We start from the raw sequence: 13,794 nt of genomic DNA on the forward strand, positions 1-13,794 counted from the left end.
TGCAAACTTTGTGAAACAAAAAAACACAAAAAAGTAATGTCAGTATTTACAAAGACAGTGCAGTGACAAATTGTCTGTAAAATGTGGACGTTTTGGGACTGACCCTCTTGCATAGGCATTTCTGGGAATTCTTTTTGCAAAGTATGGGGGGATCAATGAATTCAGGGATGAACTGAAATCAACAAAACTCAAAATGAATCAACAAAATGTCTTCAACACTTCAACATACTGTGGCTTCAGTTGCAGGAATTGCTCAGTCCATGTAATGGAGTTCACAGCTCTGACAGTGTGTGAGATATAGATCATAAATACTCATGCGTGCATATGTTGTGCCCTCAAACTGGAGATGAATGAAGATGCTTACATGCAGCTCTCGCCTTCACTCGTCTGTATAGAGTGTCAGTTACAAAAGACACAACCAAACCCGTATTCTCTCAGTCTCAGAACCACAGTTTCCAAACAAAGTTACTGTTATTTTCTGTATTAGCTGATGAGAATACTTCAGGCAGTGCGCAACAGGAACTATGACATAAGGTAAATACATCTAATTAACTCACATATTTTAGCTGACACTGACTTTCCACAGTAATTAAATAATACTTTAGTTCTGTATGTCTTTCAGTAGTTAACTTAAACATACAGGCAGTGGCAGAAAAAACATCATTCAACATGGTGGGACAGTAGCAAAAGCTAGCTTACACAGCCGAAACAGTCCACCATTCACCTCTTCCCTTGCAATGAACAATGATGATGGAGTAATAGTTAAAGTTTGTAGAGTTTTGTGCATGGCAGTTACCTTAAACGGGGGAAATAGTGAGGGGAGATGAATGACTACATTCCTGTGTACTGTAGTCCAGCGGTCCACAACCTTTTTTGCGACACGGACCGGTTTATGCCCGACAATATTTTCATGGACCGGCCTTTAAGGTGTCGCGGATAAATACAACAAAATAAAACTAGTACCGGTACCGAAAAAAAGAAGATTTATTCATAACACACGTGAAAAGACCAAGGAAAACCGAGTAAACGGTAAAAACGATAACAAAATAACGCTGAAAACCGATAAAAACCCTGAAAACTATACATTTCACACCTGAGCCTTAACTCTCGTGGCCCGGGGACCGTTGGGGACCGCTGCTGTAGTCCCAACCAAAGACAGTGGATCTACACACAGTCAACCCAGGCACAATTCTCACCACTCATCTCCCTTTTCATTCCTACTGCATATTCCATACAGCAACACATTCAAAACAACAATGAAGTCAATCCACAAAATGTAAGGAATAAAAATGTACAACCCTGAAAGGAATCAAATTTCTGATCCACCACACGCCAAACATTCCCCCACGAAATCAGCAAACCCATTTTCTTTCAATCAGACATTTCCCATCATCAAAACATGATGTCCAATTGTTACTTCTTACAGTCCTACACTGGACTCTGTCAGTTACTGAAGCTTGTCTCCATTATAACGATTCTCTGCTAGACTGCCACTGTAGGCCTATATTTAACGTACACGTTATATATTGATTCTCTTCATTTTCTGTTTACAATTATAATGCTGCACCTGTCCTGCTAGAAAAGTATCTTAAATTACCATCACTCATGTTATTGACTGTTGTTACGACCCGTCTAGGGCCAGGCAATAACATGAGTGAGGCACTCGCTTCCCCCCCAAGACCCAAGCAGCCACAAGAAACAAATCCTTTAGTTTCAATGTGATTTATTTACAATGTGAAAAAAAAGGAACCAAAACGGGAGTGTCAACACTTCAGGGTGAGCCAAGGCCAAAACAATAAACAAAACAAATCTACACAAATCCCGCACCCCTGACCTTACCAAAACAAAGTCAAAAATAAAGACAGAGTCTAACCTCCTTAACTAACTCAAAACAGGAGAAAACGGGTGATCAAAAGAAACGGCAGCTCACCCCTACCCACTCCACTTCCACAACTTTCAAGCGCACTGCAGCCAGCGGCTGCCACAGGAAGACTGCTGGGTCGTGAGGAGAAACGCGAAGACCTCTCCCGCTGTAGCGCTCCAGCCTCCTTTTAATGGGCGGGTCCTCCAGCTGGAACCAGTCACGTCGGTGCAGTGTATCCATGCACCAATCGGAGCAGGGCCCTGGCACAGCTAAATTAACAGTGGGTTGACCGACAACCTGATCCACCAAAAGGTATCATCTACTATAACCTGTGTCTTGATTGGAGTCTGCTTGCACAGAACCAGAAGTGCATTGCTATGTGTTTAATTAGCAAATCCGTCACGCACACACATGCGTGTGCATGTTTGAGGTGTAATTTCCGCCTCTCTTTAACTTTGATGCCATCTCTCTCATCTGCTCTCTGGTGAATGTTGCGTATATGGGGTAAGTCTGTCAATCTAATGCACTTGATCTTTCTGAGTCCCACTAATAGCAGCCTCTTTGAAAGAGACTTGCATACAACCGATCTGCGAAAAAAAAAGAAAAAGAAACTGCACAAAAGTGATCTGTGATGTTGCAGAGCTGTCACTCACAGTCTCTCACTGTGTGCTTATTTCTGAGCCGCTAATCCACTCAGGTCAGGTAATCATTAAGATGTACTGACTGCATCTTTGCATGGAAATCAGTGCACTGTTAATAGATCAACAAAATAATTTTCCACTTGCATGGGTGCAATTTTGCAAATGCATCGTCACACTGACATCTCGGCCTAATCTGGCCCTTGATATCATGATGACAGCTTTGATCGCTTGTTATTACGTTTCTTGCAGGAAATACTGAATTTCAACCAGTTCAACTAACTGAATATTTTATTTCCTCTCCTAATTTTTCAGCTCATCCCACCCAGATCGGTTTATAACGTCACAATATTTTGAATCACGAGTCCTACATTTGAGTCCTACATTGTATTCCTGTTTTGTTACAGCTAAATAATTTAGATGTAAACGTCAAATGTAAAATTTAGATTTCAGCTTCATCTAATGACAAGTCAAGGCGGGTAAATGACGATGGCAGACTTTTTGTCTGCTGCAAATTTTGTAACGCTGTGTCATGTTTCAAGCTGTAACATGAATCAGATTTTCTCTGCGTGGCAAGAAGTATTAAATTATATATATATATATATTTATATTATATTATATTATTACATTATCTTTGATTTTGAACCCCTGCTGTTTACATGAAAGCCTTTCATCAGGTTTTCATCAGGCATTCAGCTCTTGTGAGATAGATGATCTGATTTTTAAAACTTCAAAGCATCCAGATGCATCCAGCATGGTTATTCATAGAGGAATATAAAGGACTCAAAATTTTTTGTTGAAATAAAGGTGTTGTCTGTGTGCAACTTGCTGGTTGTTCGATATGGAAGACCACAAGAGCCACGCGCATCGAAATAAACAATTCTGTTTAAAAAATGAATTGTACAATAAATTATGGATTTGTAAATTCATTTATGAATTCAGTTTTTAAATTATTTTATTTATTCAAAAATTACTCATTTATTATTTAATAATTTAATTTAAAACAAAAAAAACACTATTTTTAAATCAATTTTTCAAAATGAATTATTAATCCATCAATAAATATTTCAAATCGAAAATGAATTTCACAAAAAAAGAGTTAAACTCTAAATAAAAACCTCATTTTAAAAACCATTTTCGAATTCCAAATGAAAAAAATAGATTTTCAAAATCGTATTTAAAACAATTTTAAAAAGTGAAATAAGTAAATTGATTCAAAAATCAAAAATGTATTAGTGGCTTTTAAAATGGCGATTCAAGTCCTCATTTGAAAATCCATTTCCCTTTCCTGTTGCTCACGGATTAGCTATTATATTAGCTACTGGATTAGCTTTGAGATTAACTACTGGATCAGATCAGATGTTGGATTAGCTATCTTGTTTCTGAAATCCCGAAGCAATGCAAATTAGCCATGTGGCGCGATGTAAAAAGATTTCCGATAGGTTGGACAGAGGCTGGCTGGCTGCTCACAGCTTTGCCCTGCTAAGAAGTGTGTGTGCTTGTACAAAGGCCATTCAGCCTATGTATTTACATTCTGCACGACACGGATTTGTGAAAAATGAAGGGGCCCTACAGTGAAATGTAGAGTTGATCCTCCGAGTGTGCGCCTGTAGACTCAGCCTATAACCACCTGTTGACGGTAACATGCTAACATATGGAGGACCACAAGAGCCACGCGCATCAAAGTAAAGACTTTTTTTGCTTAAATAATGAATTGTACAATAAATTATGCATTTGTAAATTCATTTACAGATTCATTTATTCATTATTTTACTTATTCAAATGTTAATAAAGTTATTTATTATTTAATAATTGATTTTAAAATAAAAACACTATTTTTCGGTGTGTGTGTGGCTCTGTGGTCCTCCACAGATGAGGTCTTTATTTCTAGACAGGAAGAAACATGAGTTCCTGCCATGTCTTCTATTTAGTGTTTTCCCTTTATTTAGCTACATCATCAACTGCAACAGCTGCAGGATCAGGAGTGCTGTCTTCCAATGGTGCAGGTTCATTGGCGCTCAGTTGTTGTAGGTTTTGTCCTGAACAGTCTCTCCCTGCAAGAGAAATGATTCATGTATTAACTTTCAACAGAGCAGCTGTGTACGGCATATGTGTGGATCTTTTTCCAATGGATCTCAACAGCGTAAAGGGTTGACACAGAGCAGGGACATCTGTGCCTGTGCTTAATTTCATGTTCAGAGTTCCAATGGAGGAAAAGTGGTCTTCATGAAGTTATAGTTTGAGGTTATTTTACACCCTGAAATGTTTCTCTCTCACAAACTTTGTGTTGTAGGTTTCATTGGTAACTGCTTCAGAAGGTGAGCTAAAATTAAGAGATTGATACTAATTTTCCACAGCGGTTTAAACCTGGTGCATTCTCTCAAAGATGTTGCAAATTAAAGGAAGAAAAAAAGCAAAATAAGTATGTACTCAGTTGTCCAGTTTTTGCTGCCAGTCACTAGTGTCAAATCGGTTGCAAAGAAATATACGGTGCCGCACAAAAAAAAATCCTTGCGATTGCATGAAAAACACCAACTTGTCTGCAAACATTGCAAATGTGTTTCTTTTACTTTAAATGGAAACTCTCAGTTTCCAGTTTGTGTCAAGCTTTACACACTTTAATTAAAACTCAAAGAGTATTTGGATAGTATTTGCAGACAAGTGGACGTCTTTCTTGCAAACTACAGGCAAGTGCAGCAACCTTATGGTGTAGCACTCTCTTTTTCATAGCAAATGCAAGCAACCACTCACCAGCCAATCAAGTAATAACACATTTTTACCCAGCAACCAGAGGTTGCTAAGGGGTCAGAGTCACTTAGTCATTTTCTAATGATGTATATAGTCATACATTTTACTCTGTACTGCTGTTACTGATCCTCCGCACAGTATTTGATGTAACCAATTTTTAAACATTTAATTACATAATTAATAATTACAAAGGAAAAGGAGCAAAATTCAAAAGTTTACAGACTTTTCATTTTTCGGCAGCCGATGGCGGCTCCTGCTCCGAGTATTACTGCAAGTATTACCGGTACTCCAAGAACAGCTCCCAAAGGCAGACTCCAGCCTTCATCTGTAAATCAGGAACAAGACACAGTCACAACAATCAGTTGTGTTGCTTTACCTACAACTTCAACACAAAATTAATCCTTAGTGTAAAAATCATCTAAATCTAAACAGCACTGTAAACTGAACTTTAGGTTAACTGCTCGTGGGGATCTGTATGAATGAAACACAGAAAGCTTCCACGAACTGATGGGAATTGATGTGCATCTTGAATTCTCTTGCATGAAAATGGTAACGTTGTAAGCTGCAATAATTCAAATCAGGATTGTTGGGGGCCACACTTTTTTCAAAAAGTTACTTTAAGATCTTCTCTGGTTTGAAGAGATTAGTGTTAATATAATTATGAATTCATTCACTCAAATTGTATCTTTTAAAAGATTTGCTACTATTAAGTCTGCAATGGAGAATTAGGTTATTTTCCAGGCTTGTCAAGGCTTTTGGCTCGATGACATGAAATTACAGGGAAACACACCTACAATTGATGTTAATCTGGGATGAGATGTATGTAATTCCGGCAGTTTCAAATTTCACAGTGCGTTTTTAAATTTACAGCAAATTTATATATATGTGTTTTTCTCTGTGTTTAAGATAAACTGTGACTTAAGACTTAGGGTTGAACCTCAAGTTATTCTATGCTTTTGTCATTGTTGGTTGATTAATAAACACAGTGGTTTACATGTCTATTTCAAACCTATGGATATGGATTCTGAATATATTTGAAAAGTCAACTTCAGACTGAAAAGCAAAAATGATCCTTGGAGTACCTGTAATTACGTCTTTAATTACACTCAACGTCTCCTTTGAAGTTGGGTTGTAAATGCTGCAGATAACTTCCTGTGATCCTCTGATGTTGGCAGTGCTGGTAACTCTGTAGGTGCCGTCATCTTCCTTGTAGATCTCAAGGGTCTGGACATCAGGTGGTTCAAGTGTACGTTCATGTCCCTCGTGGTCCACGGAGATCCATGATAGCTCTGGTTCAGGAAAGCCCCCCTTTGTTGCACACATAGCCATCATATCTATGGTGTTGACCACGATATTTGGCATCTCAAAACGAGCTGGAAAAGAGTCAGAGATTTTTCACATGTATAAATGTTAGAATTTTCATACAAATTTTAACTAATCAGAGATCATTGTTGTACAAATTAACAACAACATAAACTAGTCACGAGTTTTATCCCTCAATCATCACTCAACTCAGTGAAGAAATACATGCAGCACTCAAAATAATCATCACGAGCCACCTTTTTTATTTTATTATCCTTAAGATATGTGCCTGAACACTGCCTGAAGGGTTTCATCTTTTCAATCCCATTGGACATACAGTTTGCATTTCATATATTTAACAAATACTGATATTTGCATCCATGTTAATTAAGGTGAACTATACCTGCTACATGAACAGTGGTTTGGCACAGCGTCCTGCTTTCTGGTATGTAAGCAACTTCGATGCTGAGCTGATCGTCTTTCAGCATCAGCGGATTGATGACAAGGGAGAAGTTGCCAGAGGCCAGTTGATGGCGGAAAATTGCAGTCCTGTTTTTAAATGACTCACTTTGGTGTAGAAATTCCTCTTGTCCTTTTGAAAAAACATGAAGAACGCTGGAATTACTTTGCCAGTATATGGAGATTTTCTCAGGAATAAACTTTTCGCTGAGGTTGTGATGGCACTGAAGGACCAGCGGTGCCCCTCTGGTTCCATTTGTTTCTGATGAAACTGGCACCAAGAACCAGAACAGCAGACCTGCAGTGAAACAGAGAAACATCCAGCTAAAAAAAATATCAACATTCCAGACAGTAGAGCTCGGAATCTCGTAAAATGCCACTTTCTGACCTGTGGAACATAGTACTTTATTGTACTTTATACAGTAAATTGAGACTAAAAGAAGTCCATTTAGATTCACTCAATTCAGATGTCATAACCTGAAGACTTGTTTAGGCCTAACTAATCAGCTGGTAAAATGTTAAAAAATGCAAGTTATAATGCAATAAAAGTTAAGTCCAAATGGGACTGGTAGACTGGAGCTGCTCCGTTTACTGCTCGGTATGTAAGTACAAGTATTTTAAAATTAGTCTTAAAATACATCAGGAGCCTGTGTAAAGAGTTCAAAATAGGAGATAAGTTAGGCGTGTAGAGCAAGGGTTCCCCAGGGAGAGCCTGCACAAAGCCACCTGCAGAAGGCCGTTTTTTCCTCGGACTCAGGCAGGGCAAGGGAATCTGCCAGTAGCCCTTGGTCAAATCCAACATCAAGAAAAAGTGAGCAGTGCCTAACTGGTCAGGGAGCTTGTTGACCCAGGGCATGGAATAAGTGTCAAACTGTGAAACTTGATTCACCTTAGGGTAGTCAACACAAAACTGTATAGAGCCATCTTTCTTCACAAAAAGAACTATGAGGCTACACCACATGTTACTTTACTCCCATTTTTAGCATTTCAGCCAATTCCCTCTGAACAATTTGCCACTTATGCTCAAGTAACCAATAGGGCCACGCCTGTGTGTATCAAAAATGGTGCCCATAAGACTACCATTAGACTCGCAGATATCGGAGTCATTATTTGGTCATGGGACTAGTATAGCTGAGCAGGGTGGAGAACAAATCTGCAAAACACCGCTACTCTGCTCTCTGGGGCTGTGTGAGATGGTTGCCACAATGGCGGGAGGCAGGAATCGTGGAATTATGCACCGCCAGCCCCAACTCATCTCTCACTGTCACCAGGCTCACCAGAGAAGCTGTTTCAGCTTCTCTTCATGCTTTTAAGACTTTGAGGTGATATATTTGTGTGGCTCCTCCCCTGTCTGACAGTATGATGTTATAGTCAACGTCACCAACTCACCATGTGACCACAACGAGACCTTACCACTTGGCAGGTAACTTTGAGCTAAAAGAAAGGAATAATACAAGCACTTTGTGGCGATCCCAATTGCATTTATCCTCGTGAATGAACTTATGAATCATGGGCTTTTAAGTCTTGTTCAGTCACTCCACCAACCCGTCAGTCTGAGGGTGGTAGACACTGGTCCAAACAGATTTAATGCCCAATAATTCGTACAGCTCCTTTAGTGTGCGAGACATGAACCATGTACCCTGGTCAGTCAGTATATCTTTCAGGATGAAGAATGGGAGATGACCTGAAACAGTGCTTGTGCAACACTCTTTGCAGAAATAGTGCGCAGCCTCACTGCTTTGGGATATCAGATTACGTGATCCACCAGAACTAATACAAAGCGATATCTTTGCGAGCACTCTGGTAAAATGGCTTTAAGAGGTCGACACCAAAGACTTTAAATGGGACCCTCATTGTCAGGGTTCCTGGGTCGGTGACCCAGTGCTTTCCGTTTTGTTCACGTTCAGTTTATTTCGTCACTTCCTGTTTGTTCCTGTGTTAGCTCGTCTCGTGCCGTTAGCCAGATTATGTTCAGCTGTGTACTCACCGGTCTCTCATTATCATCCTCATCAGTCTGTGTATTTAAGTCTTCTGTTTCTATTCGTTCTTTGTCGTGTCATTGATGATGTTCGTGTGATGTTGTCCTCCCCGTGTTCTCTCAGTCAGTCAGCCATTCAGTGTTCCAGCCAGTCAGTGTCCGTTCACCCTCTGTTCCTCCGCTCCTTATAATAAACATCCACCAGTCTTCACCTACCTGTGAGTCCTGCGTTTGGGTTCCTTCTTCCTCGCCTCCACACAACGCCTGACACTCATTAATGGTAATAGGCACAAAGAAGCTTTTGCAATCACAGGCTGGTTAACCAGCTGGTAGCGGAGTGGGCCTACTTGTAGACCCACTCTATGAACGGTTTGAGCACGATGTGGTTGAGCAGCAGGGCCTCACCCTACGCAGCTGCCAACTGTGCAGTTTTCCAGCTCCCCTGCTCTGCCCTTCAGCCAGTTTATTTTAAGCTTTAATTCAACCAGATTATTCTTTTCCTCAGTAGGAAAATAGCTCCAGTGAGCTAAACTGCACACACAAGTTCACACAATGGTGCTAACTGTTAGACCACGTCACCTTTTGTTTTTTAACCCTCCACATGCACACACAGTTAGATGCATAGAGCAACCTTCAGTTTCAGGATCTCACTTCCATAGGCAACACTTCAACTTTTAGGCTGACAAATGACAGCTGCCATTTTGTTGGCGTACGTGGTCATCAGACAAAAAGAATTCTCCCACGACACTCGAACTATTGTCATGTCTCACGCAACATTTTTATCGCTGAATGTAACAACTAACAAAACAACTGATGAGATTAGTAAATAATGATATTATAAACTGGATTAATAGAAAGAGCAGATTTCATAAGCACAAAGGTCACCATGCTAAAAGAAGTACATATATGCACACTTTGCTTCACATACATTTTTGCAGTCTTGAAGGCATATAACAAATTTTCACACATACCAAACAAGGTGGAGAAACAACTCATTTCCATTTATAGTAAAAGGAACGTCCTTTTGTCAGCAGCAGGATGATATGTACAGAATGACGAAACAGGAAGGAAGCGTTTGAGCATATGCAGATGTAGTTTCAACTACATAAGGGGAAAAAACGTTAAAAAACAGGGGAAAAAAATTATTAATTAATTACTTATTAATTAATTTTACTGTAAATGATACCTGTATGTGTTAATAATGTAAATGATTTTCTACATACTGCTCCACAGGTCACTCAAAATAAAATATTAAAGCAGATAAATCAAAACATGCTTCAATTCTGAGCTCATGTCTTATTTTGACTTTTTTTGTTTCACTGACAGTAGCCTGAAAAGCAGACAATAAATACATAAATTAAAAAATAAATAAATAAATGCTCTTATGATTAACACAGTATAAAGAATAAAAGTATCCCAATTAGATGAATATTATATATTTTTTTATATATGGTTTATAGATAGAAAAAATTAAGGTTTTAGGAAGAGAATCAAGCTCACTTCTTATGGAGAATAAAAAGAAGAAACTACGTGGTTCAAATAACCAACATAAATGCCATAAAAATATTTTTTAAAGGATACCCAGGACCAGAATGACCCCCCCACCCCCCCTACCTTTCGAGTTTGAAGCCGAAAAAATTAGATGAAATATTCCTTGAAGACCCTGACAAGAGAATAGATGGCTCCCGTGCAGACCTCTGAATATGTGTGACGGCTTGATGAGAAGAACTAGAACTTGTCAGAAAGAATCGGACCCACACTGCGTAAACAACCGCAGCCCTTGCTGTCTGAAAGGCAGAGCCGCAGACTGCGCAAGAGGGGCGTCTGCAGCTTCTTGATGTAAATCTGGACCCGATCCAAAGTGCATTAATCCTCCGCAGCATTTAGGTCTACATTACAGAATACAAAACGTTAGTCTTGTGTCTTCTGCTTGTTATTTAGCTTCACTTCCTTTTGAGTTATGTTATGTCGCATCAGCTTTGTACCCACTGCTACCTTTCGCCTCATTATCTTCAAAGCCTAAATTGTCTGACAAAGAATTAGGGGAGCATTGTTCTTTGTAATATCGCCCCTCACTGAAGCCTGTCCCGTGAGGATTTTATACTGAGAAGACTGAAATTTGGCTCACATTAAACATTACTATGTGGTGCAACTTGGTCCCCCAATAGCAAACAAATCAGGACCTACTTACTGTAGCTTGCGGTGGCAGATATCATGTAGTCCAGGGCTGGAAAAGTACAAAAACCTAGCCTAGCACCCAGTCTATCTAAGGTGGAGCTGTGGCTCTATATGCTCATTCATGAATTGAAAAGGAAGCTCATAAATAATTACAAGAACATGAATTACAAGAATGCTTCATTTAACAGACACACTGTTCTGCATTTGGATAGACTGTTGTGTTGTGACATTGTTTGTGTTTCTCTGTTCTCTCAACTGTGTAATACTTCCTCAATTCAAAGTAAAACATAACCAGTGGGTCACATCAGGGGGACAGCAATCAAAACTTTTATTCAGTTCCTCAAATTTTTATGTTTTTTTACTGTTTAAAAAGAGTTTGGTGGTTTTTCTGAGTAAAAGCCTCTACACACAAGAAACATAAAATCTGTGCAAATATATCGCCCACTAAAAATATTTACTGACTCACCTATTCTTGATGCAGCCCCTAACACCAAACATGAAATTACGTAGGAGGAATTTGCAACGTTAATTTTTTGAGGTTAAGCGCTATTTTTCCAGTGTTTTGGTTGCGTATGAACACATCTAACCAATCACATCATTGTCTGGTGGTGACGCAGTCAAAGTGTTGAACACGGAGTTACATTTGAATGTTGTTGTGTCACAATCGGCTCTTGAAATTATTTCTCTGCCTCCTCAAGTATGGTCTCATTTCTCTGCTAACAAGAGTTCAACTGGCCCCACTGACATCCAGAAATATGTGCAAAAGCAATCGCGATAAAGCTTCAGCTCCTGGATCCGAACATGCATGCGGCTCCTTTCTCTCGAGAATGAGAGGAACAAAGAATTTCTGTTTCTTCCTTTTTTGGTTTAGTAAAATCAGGACTAGCTCATCATTGCTTGATGTCAACTCCTTTTTTTCACAGTGTGTTATTTGAGGATGAATTTTCTGCAAACACGTTCAGTGTGTATTTAGGTTACACAGCATGTTTGGATCCGTAAAATTCGGAATTACGTGTCGTTTTTACGAAACGCTTTTGGTGTGTAAAGACCTTAGCAGGACAAAAACAGCTGCTTAGTGAATTCTGAAATTAGCTGCATTATGCTTACATTATTAGAAAACTACTTAAATCAAGCTGTCATATCATTGCCATTTTATAATCAGTTACAAAGTTTTCCTTTTTGATGACTATGCCTGAAGAAACAAAGAGGAAAAAATTGAACTGCTTTCACTTCAACAAACTGAGTCTGCTTTATGTCCCTTTGTCTCCGCGAGGCAAATCTGCAGACAGTCAGCAAGAATACATCTGTGGCAGAAAACGAAAACAAAAAAGGATCCATGGACCACAAACCTACTGTGCTTCACCAATATTTCTGGTAACTACACAGCAAATCCAGCATGTCCAAATTAACACTGTCAGATTTGATTTCAACACTATTAAAGTGTCTATATGGGTCCACACCAGAGAGTGTTAATTTAACTCTTTTTGGAGAGTTGGTACGTTAACTCTGATTTAGTGTTAAACACCAAATCTGTCTGGAGTTGATAATTTAACACTTGGTGTTAAGAGTTTATATATTAACTCTCAAAGAGTATTTTAGTTTAACTACGTAAGAGTTATCTTCTAATTAATTCTAAAAAGCGGGAATTTTACTGTTCTGAACTTCTAGAAATTTCTTTTGGAAATAAACATTTACTAAAAAGACGCAATGGTTTTTGAAAAACATTTATTCTGAACTGTGCATCACAATTTCAAAACATTTTCTGAAAGATGTAACAGTGTACATGTTCTCACTTTCATTAGAATTTTGTTTATCAAAAGGTCTGACATAGGTGAGCTGGTAAATGCAAATAACAGCATTCTCATCACTTATTTCAATAAATACAAAATACAATATGCATGTCCTTCATTCATCACTTTGTGGAACTTCAACGCACTTCTGCTCTCCCCCATATTCCATCTTCACAAGCATATCCTCTGTGGAGATTGAATAAAAATTAGTTGACACTAATTAATGGCACAAATCAATTGCAGCACAGTAAAAAAAAAGGAATCCTCTTTGAGACATTACTTGTGTAAAGTATTTTCCCAAAAGACAAGGACACAGACAACAGGTAATACTGAACTAAATGTAAAACCTCAACCTTTTTCATTTTTACCTAAACCGTGTGCACAAAACTCTGGAGGATCTAAATGCTAACGTAGAACCCAGTCAGGACGTCTGCTACTGCTGTTTGCTCGTTTTTTATGGGAGATCGTTTTCAGGCTTCAACTAGCACCATTATACCAACATTTCACATTCTAGACATTTTTTTAAGTGTATTTGACCAAAAATTTGACTGAAAATTCACATGCAAGCTTTTTTTCAAGGCTGTGGTATTTGCCCGCAAACAATACCTTTCAGCTAGCTAAAACAGAATATTATGCTATCAGCGAGCAACATGGCTAATGCCTTTCACACAGCTTTGTCTCAACTCCAAAGAGCCACAGAAGTAAAAGCTAATAATAATAATTGAAACAATCTTTGAAAACATGACTTACCAAGCATGGCAAACAACTCAAATATGTAGAGCAAAATGTTCTGAAACGGCTTCACTTCAGCTTCGATTGGAGCCGTGCTGGGGGCGG

General features: G+C 38.9%; 1 protein-coding gene across 1 annotated transcript; it reads right to left on the reverse strand.

The window, feature by feature from the left end:
• Positions 1 to 4,357: 4,357 nt before the first annotated feature.
• Positions 4,358 to 11,309, reverse strand: LOC102794921 (CD276 antigen homolog). The gene is made up of 5 exons (XM_087829911.1): positions 11,181 to 11,309; positions 6,956 to 7,309; positions 6,333 to 6,623; positions 5,474 to 5,575; positions 4,358 to 4,556 (listed from the first exon to the last, which is right to left on the reverse strand). Exons 1-5 carry the CDS (start codon positions 11,203 to 11,205, stop codon positions 4,444 to 4,446), a joined length of 885 nt encoding a protein of 294 aa, XP_087686037.1. The 5' UTR covers positions 11,206 to 11,309; the 3' UTR covers positions 4,358 to 4,443.
• Between the last annotated feature and the right edge of the window lie 2,485 nt (positions 11,310 to 13,794).

Source organism: Neolamprologus brichardi, chromosome 16, assembly GCF_056152115.1.
Source record: "Neolamprologus brichardi isolate AB-2024 chromosome 16, ASM5615211v1, whole genome shotgun sequence".
In the NCBI taxonomy this organism is placed as follows: Eukaryota; Metazoa; Chordata; class Actinopteri; order Cichliformes; family Cichlidae; genus Neolamprologus; species Neolamprologus brichardi.

Coding starts and splice junctions, on each gene's coding strand:
- LOC102794921 (XM_087829911.1), bottom strand. CDS start 11,205: ATGATATCTGCCACCGCAAGCTACA. Junction 6,624..6,955: donor AACCACTGTTCATGTAGCAG/GTATAGTTCACC, acceptor ACTCTTTTCCAG/CTCGTTTTGAGATGCCAAAT. Junction 5,576..6,332: donor AATTAAAGACGTAATTACAG/GTACTCCAAGGA, acceptor CCTGATTTACAG/ATGAAGGCTGGAGTCTGCCT.